The 17,290-nt window shown below is 35.9% G+C and overlaps 1 protein-coding gene across 1 annotated transcript in view; it reads left to right on the forward strand.

Moving 5' to 3' along the window:
* The window catches only part of ADGRL3 (adhesion G protein-coupled receptor L3), a 734,126-nt gene that overhangs the window by 526,305 nt on the left and 190,531 nt on the right, over positions 1 to 17,290 (forward strand). The window contains exon 8 of the mRNA XM_040238287.1: positions 15,918 to 16,220. Coding sequence (XP_040094221.1) covers positions 15,918 to 16,220 — 303 coding nt within the window. The remainder of the gene's footprint in view (positions 1 to 15,917; positions 16,221 to 17,290) is intronic.

A 17,290-nucleotide genomic window follows, 5' to 3' on the forward strand; every position in this document is an offset into this window, starting at 1 on the left:
ATTCACAATAAAATTTCTTCCCGACTTTCCCTCTCCTTGGTGCTATAGGAAGCTTGCTGTGTGAACTGGGTGCCTAGCCTGCTTCTTCTCTGTTTCTCCACTGAACACTTCTACTTGTTTTCTGCGGGACAGACTGCCTCTAGCTCCCAATGCTTTAGCATCACAGGGGAGGAAGAGAGGACAGGTGAGGCATAGGGATTGTCTTATATGATAGATTCAGATGGGGTAGTCGATAGTTTCTCCTTAGAAAGATACATAAAATGAATCTGTCTTGGGCAGATAGCTGAAAGCTGAAAGGTCCCACTGAGAAATATTTGACTGTGTTCCATGTGAAAACGAATGATGCACTCTCGTCCAGCTGGAAGACCACTCATGATTTCTCCTTATGCCCCTGGAAATTCCTTTGTACACCTCTTCTGCTAATACCATTTTTCACCTCCAAAAAGTCATCTTGGGCTTCCAGGCTGCACCCTTCCCTGGTCCTTAAGAACTTATCCAGCCTTGCTGTCATCTTTAAAGTAGAACTATAGCCAGTTCTCTGTGCATCTTGGTCTTTTTTCTCTACTTTGTCAACAAACTCTGGGGCGTACATATTAAGCTCCTGTGAATCCTTTCTCATTAGGTTTAAGTGAGAGAGAAACAATGGCATAGCCCTTCAGTACCTTGATCACACTTGGTGGCATATCTCACCATTCTCACTATAGTATATTCCTCAGGTTCATATCATTTGTACAAACTACCAGGCCAGGATTGCAGAGAACTTCCTTAGGGCTGTCTGCAATTTAATGACAGATTTGTCTGCTCTGGAGCTAGTTAGCCTGTCCTCAGCATATATGTTCTCTGTGGCAGGAGGAATTCAGATTCTATTGGTAATGGCCTAAAGCTACCTCATTCTTTTCGTTTGTGTCTATAGTAAGGCTGGAAAACACTTGGATTTCAAAATACCTCCAAGCTTTCCAGTATAACTTCTGAAACCTTATAATTAAGGAACTCCCTGTTCAGCAAGTCTTTTCACTGAAGATACCTTTCACTTCCTGGCATTAACTAAAATGCGTGTCTCCCCTGAGCACATCCTCAAGTCCTCTTTTGAAGGAAAACTATTTTCTTGTGTCTGTTGTAATTCTATTTTAGGGATTAAAGGTAGTGTCACATTGATCAATCTTCCACATGCTTGTTGAATAACAAAATTAAACAGGACAAAAAAAAAAAAAAAAAGTAAAAACCTTTTCTGTTCTTATGAAGCTCATGGCATTCAGCTGTTTTCCCTGAGAGTCAACTACAGGCCAGAGAAGACAATGGCACCCCACTCCGGTACTCTTTCCTGGAAAATCCCATGGACAGAGGAGCCTGGTAGGCTGCAGTCCATGGGGTCGCGAAGAGTTGGACATGACTGAGTGACTTCACTTTCACTTTTCACTCTCATGCATTGGAGAAGGAATAGCAACCCACTCCAGTGTTCTTTCCTGGAGAATCCCAGGGACGGGGGAGCCTGATGGGCTGCCGTCGTCTATGGGGTCACACGGTGTCAGACATGACTGAAGTGACTTAGCAGCAGTAGCAGCAGCAACTACAAGCACAGTAGAGATTACGTACAGACTATAAGAATTGTATTGACTTTCTTACAGAATTTTTTTTCATTACAACATGAAAAATTCTTGTGTACTTTGCCTTCAAATTTTGTTTCTTAGGTTAAACATCATAAAAAAGGGATTTTGATATTAACTCATATCTGCTTCTTAACAGATATGCTAAGGAATATTTGCATTATTACTAGTTAGATTAAACCAAACAGAAACCAGAAACTTACATCTAAAGGTAAATTTTTTTGAGATAATCATATCAGCACTTGATAGTAAGTTAAAGAATTAAATTTAAAAATTGAAGAGGAAAAAGACCATTATGAGGGGTGGGAGGAGAAAAAGGTTAAGTGTGCAGGAAGGTATTCAGCCAGGTGAAAGTGAAGCAAGAAATGAGAAATAATAAAACATGAGCAGATTCAACCTGATTAAGTTTAGGAGTTGGATAGATCTTATTTTGACTCCCTGCAATACTTCTAAGAAGTTGTATTTGGAGTTACTAGTTGCCTTCCAAATGACAGTAAGGTTTTTTTTTTTTTTTTTTTTCCCAAAAAAAGCATTACTGAATAATTTAAGTGAAGTTGATTTTAAGGAGGCTCTGGTGGAGTCTAAGATCAAATAGTGTGTATATCCTTTCAAGTAGGAGCAGTAAAATGCAACTTGAATTGTGCATTAATAGTACAGAGAGTCTTTTAAGCAACACATTTAAACTAGTAGATTCATCCAATGTTTATAGTAAAATATAAGCAAATATTTTATTTTGCTATATGAAAGTGTTCCAGTGAGAAAGAATGGTATCATTTGTTTATTTTTTAAAGTTATCTGAATAACCTTTATGTTAAAATTGTACCAAATGCATTTAGAGTAATTGATAAAATGTAATGGATTTTTGCTTTCATGATAAAGGTGAGTTTATATACTTTATCTTCTCTATGGGAAATGTCACTTAATCAAAATGTTGCCATTGTGTGTTTTTGATGACATTTATTTGTCTGAATATATACCATATTCCAAAAAAGAAATATAAATAAACTTATTTTAATAAAGGGTACAGCAGAGAACCTTTCAAAATTACTTTCACATTCTGTGTCTTTTATTATATACAAGTTGACATGAAATGTCAATCTTTTATTAGGTCAATGCCATATATTTCAGATTGATTTATGTTTTTGTTAAGTTTCTGATTAAATATGTAGAGTAATAAGTGATAATATAAATAATATAAATGTTACCATTTACTTTGATAACAGTATTTAGATTTTTCACACTAAAATCAGAGTAACTTAAAATATGTTCATAAGCAGGGTGAGAAAAGTGTAAAATTTTCTTTAGATTAAACTGTTTAGGCCTAAAATGTGAACATAATGTGACTAAGTTTATTTTGTTCTCTTAAGGCAAAAATCTATTTATCAAGCCGTAAGGAAATTACAAGCCCAGCTTTCAGTTCTTTGTTTAAAATGCACTGTAGTGCAGTATGATTTGCATGTTAATGATGTGGATCCAACTGTATAATAAATGAGAAGGGGAAGATATAAACTAGTTTCATGTAGCAGACTTTTTTGTTTTTCATAATTTATTCCTTAAATGTTTAACTTGAGAAGACATCCATGAGATATGTTTACGTGAAAGCTGATAATTTGTGGTCATCAAATGCAGTGGCATTGAAACCATAAGTTTCATTCTCAGATTTCTCACTCAAAAAGTAACTGGACACTAAAGGCATTTGAACATCTTTGGAAGGCAGATCTAATGTAGTGAACAAGAGTCTCACAGAATTTATCTGTGCAGTGTGATCACTGAAATCAGAAAACATGAAACCACCACAGTTTTTCTTTCTCTCACCAATTTTCCCCATCCTTGACCCAATTCAAGCATGCAACTTGAGATGCTTTGTATTTTGTGTTTTTCATTAGTTTTCTAGTATGCTGTTATGTCTATTCTCCTTAATTAAAAAAGCAAAATACAGCCATTTTTTATATATTAATGTGTGATTTGTGGAAATGTGTTTTAGAAGCATGGAATCACTAGAAATTGAAAAGCATAATCTGTATTTTTGAAAGCCATCCAATTTCCTTTATTTACAGACTTTGACTCATTTCACAAATTGAAAAGCAACCACCCAGCCATTTCATGTTTAGATTAATATATGTTTAAAAGATTCTAAAACCATTATCAGCATGCAGTAGCCCTCTCGTTGAATAAATATAGATAAGAGGTAAATGAAGAAATTCCTGCAAATTCCATTTCTCAAATGGAGGTGATTTTCCCCAAAAAAGGTTATTTGGCAGTCTCTAAAAAAAGACTCTGATGCTGGGAGGGACTGGGGGCAGAAGGAGAAGGGGACGACAGAGGATGAGATGGCTGGATGGCATCACCGACTCGATGGACATGAGTTTGAGTGAACTCTGGGAGTTAGTGATGGACAGGGAGGCCTGGCGTGCTGCAATTCATGGGGTCGCAAAGAGTCGGACACGACTGAGCGACTGAACTGAACTAAAAGTTATGTTTGATGGTCACAACTAAGAGTAGTGAGTACTATTGGCATCTAGTGCATAAAGTCCAAGGACGTTGTTAAAATCCTAAAATGCACAGGACAAATCCCACTCCCTAAGACACACACACCAAAGTGTCAATAGTATCACTGTTGGGAATTCTTGCTCTCAATAAAGTTGTGGAACCAAATCATATCTTAAATTTTAAATTCTAAATCACATACAACTGTGACAACAGTTAGAACTTTTGTTATCTACTGATATATAACAATGCTGCTACAGGGGACCTTCCCGACCCAGGGATGGAACCCAAGTATCCTGTGTTGGCAGGCAGATTCTTTACTGCTGAGCCACCAGGGAAGCTCCACAAATAACTATAGTTCTTTCTGTTTACTGTTTGATCTATTAGCTATACTATAAAAGACATATTCTATGGTACTTAATACATATGTGATGACTGATAAAATTGCATTTTGATAGATATCAAGTATTTTTTCACATTCATAGAATTCAGAGTTTGTTTTTATAGAAAATATGCTCATAATGCATAATTTTGGAGACATGAAAATTATATAGTCAAATAGAATTTTCTGTTTCTTTCAAATAACTTCATTGGACATTTGAGCCATTTGCATATCTTACATGGATTTCACACATATACAAAAGGTTTATTAAGCACGTATTATCTAACAGGAACTGGGTACTATGTGTGCAATATTTCATTCTCATTCATAAGTCTATTTTGCCCATTTTTTAAAAAAGGGAACTAATACTTTTCCTGGTTTAGAGATTTGCCCAAAGTTTCAAAGCTAGAAAGTGCACCAGCTGGTACTCATATACAAACGTCCTTTCATGTGGTTCTTCCTAACTGGTGGTGTAAAAAAAAAAAAAAAAGGACACTCCCAGAAGAATGAAATCTTGAACTTTCAGTCTAAATTAATGTCCTAAAATAATAAACATACACTGAATACAATTATGAGTCATCTAAAAATGATCATTTCATTCACTCTTCCTCCTTTTCTGATTGCAATCATTAAAAATCACAGCTGTCATTATGATTAGGGATTTAGCGAAATGAAGTGGAATGTGAAAGGGAAAAAATAGTTAAGACTGAGAAGAGTATGTCCCAGAAAGAAACATTTGGATCATTGAGGTTGAAAGGGAGTCTTTTTGGAACGGGAAGTAAATCCAGAATTATTAGAAGGGAGAGAACAAAGGCAGGATGGCTTCAGTGACGCTGGAGAAGTAGGCAGGATGAGGATTAGAGACCTTTTAAAATCATGTTTAAGCATGTCAAATTTATAATAATATCAGTTGGGAGCCTTTAAAGAGCAACAACATTATATTTGCATTTTTCAGAAATCATTCAGGTAAAAGGTGAAAGATTGCAGGTATTTTTGTGATGATTCAGGGAGATGACTTAACTATTGATAACTGCAACTACCTGGGTAGACCTCAAGAGCATTATGCTTAAAGAAAAAAAGTAGTCTCAAAAGTTTCATGCTTATGATTCTACTTATATATCATTCTTGAAAGGTTGAAACTATAAAGATGCAGAATAGTTAAGAGGTTGCTAGGAAATAGGGATGAGAGGGGAGTGTGTAGGTATGAATAGAACATTGCCATGTCATTAAGGTGTAGACAAACATGTCTACATGAGATACAATCACATTGAACTATATGCAGGTGTGCATAAATGAATGCAGGTGAAGAACAGTGAAAATTAAACAGTTCTGTACCAAAGCCCATTTCCTGGCTTTGACATTATACTGTGGTTATATAAGGATTCACCATTGGAGGGAAGATAAAGAAAGGGACTCTGTACTATTTTTTGCAACTTTCTATGAGTCTATGCTTATTTCAAAATAAAAAAGAGTTCTAAAGGGCTATCATAATAGAATAGGCTTAGGTTAGAATGGGATGATGGTAAAGAATGAGAAAGGCAATGTCCTGTGGGCTCAATGACAATCACATTTGCAAGTCCCAGTGTTAAGATTTTGTAATGAATCAAAGCAGTTGATGCTAGAGTGCTTTCATTGAACAAATACTAATTGAACAGCCTCTCTGTGTCCCAGGCTGTTGCAGGCACTGAGAATCACTGTTGGGCAAAACAGCAAGAGTCTGTCTTTAATGGGGCTTTTGGGCTATCAGGTGTCTAAAACATGCCTGCAGAGAATGTTATAAAATTTTGGCACTCTCCTATATAAAGACCAGGCTGTGCTTCTAAGAGATCAAGCTGCTGATTGAATTTTATTATGATTTGTGGACTCCTAAATTATGTGGGCCATCTGTAATTTTGATTTTACAGTAGTTTGATCTTTTTCATATCATATATTTCAATATTGATATACAATGTCCTTTTTCTCTCCACTTTGAAACTAAAATCCCTCTAATTTTACTTTTAAAGCTAATTGTTGAATTTAGCTTTATTGGGATAAAATGATTTGTTAAACCCTGTATGCTCCCAAATTTCATGTTCTGAAATACCACAGAGCAGACAAATGATTTCGAAGAAATATTTTCTCCTTATTTAAATTAGATATCCTAAAAACAGTCCATATTTGCAGCAGAGATCTCAAAAAGGTGGTCATATTCCTGAGTAAGGGTCACATCCCAGAAATAAGACCAAAAGTGGTTTAGGTTATTTTTACAACATGAATCCTTAAATGGGATCAAACTGATCTGTTTTTACTCTATCTGCTACTTGAGGAAAATTTAACCTTTGTTGCAGTACTATATACATTGTCTTTACAATGTCAAAAATATAATGTGTAGCATTCAATTAAAAATATGGAAGCATATGAAGAAAGAGGACAAATGGTCAAAAACCAAGAGAAGAAAAAATCAACAGACAACATGCTCACAAGATACTGAAGTTTTTGTCAATACTAGAATGAAAAATTTTCTGGATAATGTTGTTTTTAACCTGAAAATAAATTAAATAGAATATTTATAAATGTTTGAAAATTGTAAATAAAAATTTGGGTTCTAAAAATATGTCAATGTATGGCAAAACCAATACAGAATTGTAAAGTAAAATAAAAAATAAATAAATTTAAAAAAAAAATAAAAATATACATATATATATATATATATATATATATATATTTCCCATTGGAGTGCAAGTAACAATATCCTATATCTTTTCTAAAGCTGGTTTGGATAAACTAGGTAGTAGAGTACTAGTGGGGTTTTAAATGTCCTTCAGAGCTTGAGGTGAAAAAGATAAACTTTATGACTGTACTTCAGGCTGGTCTAACTTCAGTTCTTGTTATACAAATTCAGGAAATAGTTCAACCTTCTAAATTAGGTGGCTGTTTATAACTTTCCTGAAACATAGTCAGTGGCATCTTAGGATAACCTGAATTTGATTATAATAATGTTACTGTTGTATGTGCGCTTAGTCGCTAGTCATGTCCAACTCTTTGCAACCCTGTGGACTGTAGCCTACCAGGTTCCTTTGTCCATGGGGATTCTCCAGGCAAGAATTCAGGAGTGGGTTGCCACGCCTTCCTCCAGGGAATCTTCCCAACTTAGGGATTGAACCCAGGTCTCCCACATTGCAGGCAGATTCTTTACCATCTGAACCACCAAGGAAGCCCAAGAATAATTTAATGGGTAACCTATACTTTCTCCAGAGTCTTCCTGACCCAGGAATCACACCAGGGTCTGCAGCATTGCAGGCAGATTCTTTACCAGATGATCTACCAGGAAAGCCCATGGTATTGTTGCTGAATATCTATTGTAGTCTGTACTATTTTTAATAATTTGAACACATTATAATATGTAATATATTATATGTCCTCAAGTGAATATAGGAATCCACATTTTTAAAGCTTTAATTTTTGCTTTCTGGAGAATTAACTTGACCAAATCCACACAGCTTCCCATGGAAGAAGGAGCCTGGTAGGCTGCAGTCCATCGTGTCGCCAAGAGTCGGGCACGACTGAGTGACTTAGCAGCAGCAGCAGTAGATGATTATCTAATATTTGAAGTTAAAATGAATGTTCTTTCCAGTACACGTCAGTGTCTAAATTTTTTAACATACTGTTTTATGAAGCCTTTGAGTTCTCTTCATAGGCCTCTAAAAATGAACATAATTCTTTTGGAGTTAAAAAAAAAAAAAAAACCTCAGTATAATCAGTATCCATTTTATTTCCTTGTTTCCCTAGCAATTTAAAATATATGTGAGATGTGCATATGCATGTATTTGTGTGTATGTTTATGCATATGTTGGAGAAGGAAATGGCAACCCGCTCCAGTATTCTTGCCTGGAGAATCCCATTGAAAGAGGAGCTTGGTGGGCTACAGTCCATGGGGTTGCAAAGAGTCGGACACAACTGAGCAACTTCACTTTCACTTTCAATTTATGCATCTGTGTGTATATACATATATGTATATCCATATATTTTAGTAGAGAAACCTCAAAATTATTATTCCAAATTGTAATTTTTTCCTAAACAATTTGCTTCTCTGATCCATTTATTACTACCTGTGAAATGCATGACTCCATCTTATTAGAAGAAAAATCACCAGGAGAAAGCAAACTGGGGAGGTTTTTATTATTCTATCTGGAAGGTTTTCAGTAGGCATGGTTAGCATGATACTAAAAAGAAAATAAACTATTTGGTATATATCTGAGTGAGGAGAAATTAATAAGTTCCCAACATGAGGACTAGTCAAAACATTTGCCTTAGAGATAAATGTCCTGAAATCTGTTCCTGAATATAAAACAGAAAATACCTTGGCCTAATCACTCAAACACTTAATTCTCTCAAGATAGACAATTTCTATGCAATATTATTCTTTATAGCATCAGACTTTACTTTCACCACCAGATACATCCACATTTTCAGTTAGTGAAATCACTCAGTCGTGTCCAACTCTTTGCGACCCCATGGACTGTAACCTACTAGGCTCCTCCGTCCGTGGGATTTTCCAGGCAAGAGTACTAGGGTGTATTGCCATTTCCTTCTCCAGGAGATCTTCCCAGCCCAAGGATCGAATACAGGTCTCCCACATTGTAGGTAGACGCTTTATCGCCTGAGCCACCAGGGAGTCCCACATCCACAACTGAGTGTCATTTTCACTGCCCTCCCCTCTTCCTCAGTAGCATATTTGGACACCTTCTGACTTGGAGAGCTTAACTTCTGGTATCATATCTTTTTGCCTTTTCATACTGTTCATGTTCACGGGGTTCTTATGGCAAGAATAGTGGACTGGTTAGCTGTGCTGCAGTCCATGGTGTCGCGAAGACTCAGACATGACTTAGCAACTGAACAACAATAAAGACAATTTCTACCCCTTCCTTTATTTTAGAGGAAATTAATGGAATTATCAGTATCTATATAAATATTTAAGTTTCTCAAGAGTCTAGGTCTGTATTTTCTGATACTAATCTTACGGCTTAATATTATGGAAGTAAAAGTTTGAAACTCTTGTAAATTAAATCATACAAAATTTAATCTGGAATGAACAATTACATTATTTAATCCAACTTTATTAAAACCTCAATGTAATGAGATACAGTTACATATATACATATATCTGAACATACTTTTCAAAATAAAGCATAGATATTTGTTATATCATGCACTCATCATGAATTACTGAGTATTTAATATATGTCAGTATATTTGCATGGAAAACAGAGTAGAATTTCCTTGCATTCAGTAAGCTATAGAGTTGAAGACTTTAAATGTGGTTTTGGAAGGATGAATTAATTTATCAAGTCTGTAATGTATATGCTGATTATTAAGTGACTTAAAAGAACATTTATGTTTTTACTTGAAATTAAGTATCATTTATATGACAATTATGCAGCTCTCTTTTTTATAATTTTAATTATCTGAAGAAAATGAAATGCTTAGTGGTCTTGTGAGTGTTAGAGAGATGATAGGCACAGTGAAGAGCCAAGATTTGACTGTCTACAACTCATAATACAATAAGCTTGACTACCCTACCCTATATAAACTCCTTGAGGAGAGGGGTCATGTCATATTCAATCTTGTATTCCTATTCTAGCAATGAGTTGGATCTCCCATTTGTGTCACTGTTAGGTTTTTTGGTTAAAAAGAGAAAAAATACTTGAGTTTGTTTAATTGTTGCTTTTAAGAAAGTGCTTAGAATACAATCTAATGACCTTCTTTTTTCCAGACCCTAGACATAAACAGCAGAACAAATAGCTGAGAACTTCAGCCACTCTGAACAAAGGCCTTACATTTTATCAGTTTCTTAGGAACTTGTGCATATGTAACAGGGATAACCACATATATATTACTTTAAGCATCTGCAATAGATCGAAGTTACTAAAATTACATTCTTAAAAAAAAGAAAAACTGGAGCTTAAATTATGAGCTCTTCTTCCCTACTCACTTTGAGTGTTTCATTTCCAGAAACAGAATAATTTTATTTTTCTTAAATTTAACTTCATACTTATAAATAAATCATGTATAACCCATATATTTTGAAACCACTTTGTCTTCATAGGTAAACTACAATTCACAAATATATGTCACTGCAAATATTAGGCGATAACTTCAGTAACTGGATAACAATGATGTCAAAACTAGGGAAATAAAATACAATATTGAGGCTATAAGTAAGGAATTATTCTAAATCCTAATACCAATTCAGCATCATTACACTCTGAATGTTTTGCTGCTTGATGAGAAATCAGTAAATTCAATTCAGTTGAATTTATTCCCCCAGTTTTTTTGTGTGCATAGTTTTGTAACCAACAAAATTTACTTAATATTCTCATAAATCAAAATTTCTGGAAATTTTACTGTAATTAGAAAATCAACATAACTGCTGATTATAACTCAGGAATTCTCAGAAATATGTTCATACTGTTTGAAGTTAATATGTCTGTGTGGTCATTTCAATTTTAAGTACATATAGTATTTGAGATGGAGCTGAAGAAGAGTTTACTTGAGAAGGACTAGCTGTTCTTTTGTTGAAATAAAGACTCAGGCATTGACTCAATTCCACCATTACTGAAGGCCTAGTATGTACCAATGAGGAGCATAGAATCCATATTCAAAAGCCATCACCTCTCTTACAGCCCCCTGTTCTTGTATGTATGCACGTGACCCATAGTATTCGAGTCATCTTCATCACTACTGAACCCTCAAATATATGGTCAAATAGGAACTTGTCCTCCCTACTTCCATTCTCTTCCAACTCAGTTACTCTTGAACACAACCACCAAAGTGAACCTAAGTCAGATCGTATCTTTCCTCTGCTCAGAACTTACTGTGGCTTCCCACACCAGACAGAGTGAATACCGAGGTCCTCCCCATAACTGTAAAGTCCTACGTGCTCAGTCCCTCAACACCTCTGTGCTCTCATCTCACATTGGTTTTCCCTCATGTTGCTCCAGCCACACTGGCCATCTCCCTGCATAGAGAATTCTGCAGATGATTCTCCCTCTACCTGGAAAGCTCCCCAGTTACTCACATCTCTCAGGCCTCCACTTCCTTCAGGTCTTCCTTGTCACCTTAACAGCTAAGCAAAGCCTGACACCCTATCCAAAACTGCAATTCCCTCTTCTAACACTTCTGATTATTTCCCCGTGTTTTTCTTTTCTTCTTGTCATTAGCACTTTTAAATATTTAATATGCTATATATTTTAATTTCTGTCCTATTTATCATACTAAAATACAAGCTCTTTGAAGGCAGGAGTTTTTACTTTTCGTTGTTTTGTTGTTCATATCAGTATCCCAGTGTTTAGAATAGCATGTGATAAGCAATCAATAATTCTCGGTTGTGTTGAGGAATAAATAACAATATCATGTCCTGTGCTAAGTCACTTCAGTCATGTGTGTCCAACACTTTGCAGCCTCATGGACTGTAGCCCACAAGGCTCCTCTGTCCACGGGATTCTCCAGGCAAGAATACTGGAGTGGGTTGCCATTCCCTTCTCCAACAACACCATGACTGATAGTAAATGTTTATTAATCTGTTGTTCTCGTCATTTACTTTGCCAAGCGTGTTGGTAACACTCTTTAATAAATGTAGATCTTTCCCCACAGCGTCTACCAGTAAAAGGTTCTTTCTTGGATGGTGGTCACATGTATATCACTCGTTGTACTTACTCTTCCAAAAGCTGGCATTGAGCAGAGCCCTTGTTAGTCTTACATGGCAGTAAATGGAATGGAAGGGATGGAGGATCAGAGACAGCTTTGAAAATAGACTTTTATTCTGCTTAAAGCCAAACAGAAAGATATGACCCTGGTTGTCGACATCTCTCTGAAGCACAGTTCTGAGGGAAAAAGTTCTGTATTGATCCTTGACATTAGTATTGCTGTATTAAACTAAATAAAGTCCTTACAATGTATTTCATAACAAATTAAACATAAAAATATAATTTTTATCAGTGTTATTGCTTCACAAAAATAATTCAATTTAAATATGATAGTTCTGAGATAAGGTCATTTGGGAGAAAGGGGCTTTGTATTCCTCCTGTTCATTTTCTGTTTGACTTATCTCTTGAATTTTCTTAATGTAGAATAAAATGCATTGATAAAATAAATTTTCCAGCCCATCAACTGTAGATATTCTTAGATGCCCTGCTTGCTATTTTCCCCATTTATCCATTCCTATCTATTGTGAAGTTTTACAATGTGGGACCCTCCCATGCTTCCTTGACCTATCCCTGATGGTCATCTATACTGGCTGGGAGCTTATTAATTCTTAGTTAGACACAAGGCTAAAAGTTGAGAAAATAATTTTGTCATAACACTTTGTAACACATAACCCTGACTTGTTAAATTTGAAAAGGTCTCTTGATGGAGATGGTATCCAATCTAAACTCAACAGAATACATAGGAATTACCAGATGGAAATGGAGGTAGGAATACTGTAGCATACAAAAAAGACCCTGGGGCCAAAAGAACAGGAGAGCTGGGAAACTACTGGTGATTTCTTATGGTTTAAGAGTAGAAGTAAAGATGAAAAAACATTGTAAATGAACTGAAGAAAGAAACTCCTAAGGGCTATAGGAATGAAGAAAAAGAGATCAGCCTTTGTTTGGAAGGCAGATGGAAAACATTCAAGGATTTTAATCTGGGGAGTCACCTATTCTAATATATACCCTAAGAATGCCCCTGGCAAATGGTAGAGAATGGTTTGGATAGCGAAATTTTAGAGAAAAACAAAGAACATTGATTTTCATTATGTGATGCTATTGCTAAATATAGTTTGGTAGGATACTGTAGTCTCTAAAAATCTGAAATCTGGATCATTTGAAAAAAGCACAATGATCATATTAAATCTATGCTAAAAGACAAATACATTCAAACTTGGCAAGTCTGAAACTATCGCAAGAAAAATCTTGTGATAATGTCATTACTCCTTGTCTTTAACCATGTGATTGACACAGTAAGCTGAAGAATCTTCTTACCACACATGGGATGCACATGTGATGATGCATCTTTGATGCACCATCTCTGATGGTGCAATCAGAGCAAACATGATTGCAAACAAATCTCTTCTCCCAGAGTGTTAATTAAAATATCTAACTGAAGAAGGGTGCATTTATTCAAAAGCATTCGTTAGTACCTACATAATTCTCAAGAAGAAAAGGAAGACAGTTGAAAAGCAATGATTGAACTAGAAGACAAAGAACTCAAGATGCTTTGCTTGAAACAAAATCTGGAGCTCACTATCAATGAAAAGATTTACAGTTCCTTTCAAAAACTTGTTATTCAAAATGGCTCCTTTAAAACTCCATCAAGCAGTAAGAAGTCAAAAAAAGAACCTTTTCCATCAACTGGAAAAATTTGCAGAGAAAATGTCTTAACATCCCAGCAATGACACCATTGACACACATTTTTAAACCTATTGCTTAATATTAATAAAATTATATCACTTAATTTTAACATTAATTAATATCAACACATAATATTTAAACTTCGTTTTTATTATTAAATTTTCTTAATTTTATGTTTTCTTTTTGAAATATCCAGATAATTTTATATGCAAAAAACATATTAAAATCATTTTTACTGTTTATTATTTTAAGAATTCAGTTTCACTTAGTATTTTAAAATATGTTGCTAAATTTTATATTTGAATTGAATTAAATGCTGGGTCAATAATTTTACTTTCTAATTCCTGAATTTGTATTTTGCAAAAGTAGATAGTGAAATACTACTGTTCACATTTTTTGCTTTTATTAGTAAAATGTTAAAAGACTGCTGTTTTCATTCACTGATGATGGTAGGCTGAATGTAGATAATGGTGACTGGGAAGAAAGAAAAGTTTTTTAATGAGATAGAATCTGCCAGACCTGGCAATTTAAGTATATTGTGTATAAGGAAAATGAAGGGAAAAAAGAATACTCTGCTTTCTTGTATAAACTTTGAGTAAATGTAGTTAAGAACATTACCATTCCCATAGAAAGAGGGGACACAAGAGAAAAAGGAGAAAGAGAGAAAACAGAAAAATAAGCAAGAAAACAAAATAGCACTTCTATCCTGTTTTATATCCCAAATGCACTGTGATGGGTTTGGCAACTCTTCAGGATCCTTACAGGACTCTCTGCAGTTTCTTAATCCTGAGATACTTTGAATCTGACCATAGCCAGTGCCCCTTCTGTTTGTTGCCTGTAAGTGAGGTTGAGTAGTTTCTAACCTTACAGTTAGAAAAGCAGTGTAAGTATGTGGAGGGCTGGTATAAGCTTGTATTCCTATGATGGGGATCTGAATGTATTTTACCAGAAAGATGATTCTCTGCAGTGGTTATTTCTATAGTATTATTAGGACATTCCTTTGTATACATTATAGATTTAATAATCTGTTAATATCTAGGCTTCCCTGTTTGCTCAGATGATAAAGCATCTGCCTGCAATGCAGGAGACCTGGGTTCAATCCCTGGGTGGGAAGATCCTCTGGAGAAAGGAATGGCTACCCACTCCAGTATTCTTGTCTGGAGAATTCAGTGCAGAGTGGAGCCTGACAGGATACAGTCCATGGGGTCACAAAGAGTCAGACATGATTGAGCAACTAACACTTTCACTTTTCACTTAATATCTGGTCAAATAACCTAGCCACTTTCATTTGGAATTTGGAGTACATTGGGAAAATGCCAATTTAAAAAATCTAGTTAGTAAATAATTTATTAACACACCAATAGGAAGCTACTTAACGGAGACAGTAAATGACAGGGAAGAAGAGCATGCTTCAGTCCACGTGGTCTCAAAACGTAGGCACAACTTAGTGACTGAACAACAACAAATATCAAGCTTGAAAGTTCTGATACAATGGTTCAGTTTTTAAGAGCATCAGAGTAAATCACCAAGCTACTCCAGTTTGTGTTAAGGAGATTCAGATTTGCTCTTTTACTTTTTAGTTTGTGAGCACTTAAATTTCTGATTTTTTTTTTTTTTGTCCTCTATTTGCAACATTTTAGAAATTCATGTTAAGGTTAATGTGGAAAGAATATTGCTTTCAATATATAGCTCTCTCCCTATCTATACTGAGTTTGAAAATGGTAAAGAGAGGGCTTTAAACTTTTTTTAATCCCCTAATTGTTGAAAAGTCCTGAAGCTTCTTAAAGCTTACTGAAGAGTTGAATTGTGCTGTAACTTTGTTTTCTGTAATTGAAGTCAAAGAGAACCACAGACAAGACTACATTTAACATTAGTCAAATGACTTGTTTAACATTAGTCAAATGACTTGTTTTGATACTCAAGTGACACTCTCAAATTTTTATATTGGTTTATCTTTCCCATATTTAAAGCTCCTTGAATCGTCAAATAAAAAAGACTTCTGAAGTATTAGGATGTCTTTAGATCCTACTTTGAACCAGCAATGCAGGTGTTTTCTTCTGGATTTTATTTCAGAAATCTCTACCACAGGACCTCTTGGCATGGGAAGCACCACCACCAGTACCACCCTTCGGACCACAACCTGGAGCCCAGGCAGGAGTACCACCCCTTCAGTGTCAGGAAGAAGAAACAGGAGTACCAGCACCCCATCTCCAGCTGTCGAGGTGCTTAATGACATTACCACACACCTTCCATCAGCATCGCCCCAAATCCCAGCTCTAGAAGAGAGCTGTGAGGCTGTGGAAGCTCGTGAAATCATGTGGTTTAAGACTCGTCAAGGACAGATGGCGAAGCAGCCATGCCCTGCAGGAACTATAGGTAAGTTTGTCCTGCAAAACTAAGCTAAAGGTGTATTGCTAATTTGGCTTGCTTTCCTAGCATTTTTTTGTCTTGTTTATTTGTTGTTGGTGGTGGTTTGGGGTTTGTTTGTTTTTGTCACAACATATTTTAACATTTGATTACATTCTGGACTCAGCTAAATTACAATTGAAAGCAAAATATTTCCAGAGTTTGAGAATGCAGCCTAAAGAAGTCACAGGTGAGAATCTGCTGGTAATATTTATGAGACCAGTAGTTCTCACCCATGCTGTGCCGTTTCTAGGTCAAGTTTCAATTAAGCTCCAAAGGGACTTCCCTGGTGGCTCAGATGGTAAAGAATCTGCCTGCAAGGCGAGACACCTGGGTTCAATCCCTGGGTTGGGAAGATCCCCTGGAGGAGGGCATGACAACACATTCCAGTAATCTTACCTGGAGAATCCCATGGACAGAGGAGCCTGGGAGGTTGCAGTCCATGGGGTCACAAAGAGTTGGACGACTGAGCAACTAAACACGGCACAGCACAACTTCCAAAGAGCCAGCTCTTCTACACAAAAGCTCAGAGTTAAATCACTAGGTTAGTGGGCGCTAGTTCTCATGCCTGTCACCATCAAATGTTGATGACATAAAGCTAGACAGAGGAGGCACTAGTTCTCATGCTTGTTACCATCAAATATATATTACACAAAACTAGACTGAGGACTTCTGTATTAGATAATCATTGGAACTACATATCATTTAACAAGAGAAAAGTTGTAACTATCTTTTATTACCAGTCCTCATAGCTGGCCTTAATAATCAGAGGCTCTTTGTTGTCAGGGATGATGCTGGCAGGAGCCAACCACCTCTTACCCAGCAACCACTGGAGACATCAATCCTGCATTGTTTTCTGTAGGGAACAGTCAAGAACTGGATAGCTCTTTGCCCTCCACCAACACCTCCCCGCCCCCTGCTTTTTTTCTACTCTTAATCGGACACAACAGAGCAACTGAACTGAACTGAACTGAACAATTCATAATATCCCAAACTCAGAAATAGTTTGATTTCTTATTGTTACATATAAATCATCATAA

This window comes from Oryx dammah, unplaced genomic scaffold (genome assembly GCF_014754425.2).
Source record: "Oryx dammah isolate SB20612 unplaced genomic scaffold, SCBI_Odam_1.1 HiC_scaffold_3, whole genome shotgun sequence".
Taxonomy (NCBI): domain Eukaryota; kingdom Metazoa; phylum Chordata; class Mammalia; order Artiodactyla; family Bovidae; genus Oryx; species Oryx dammah.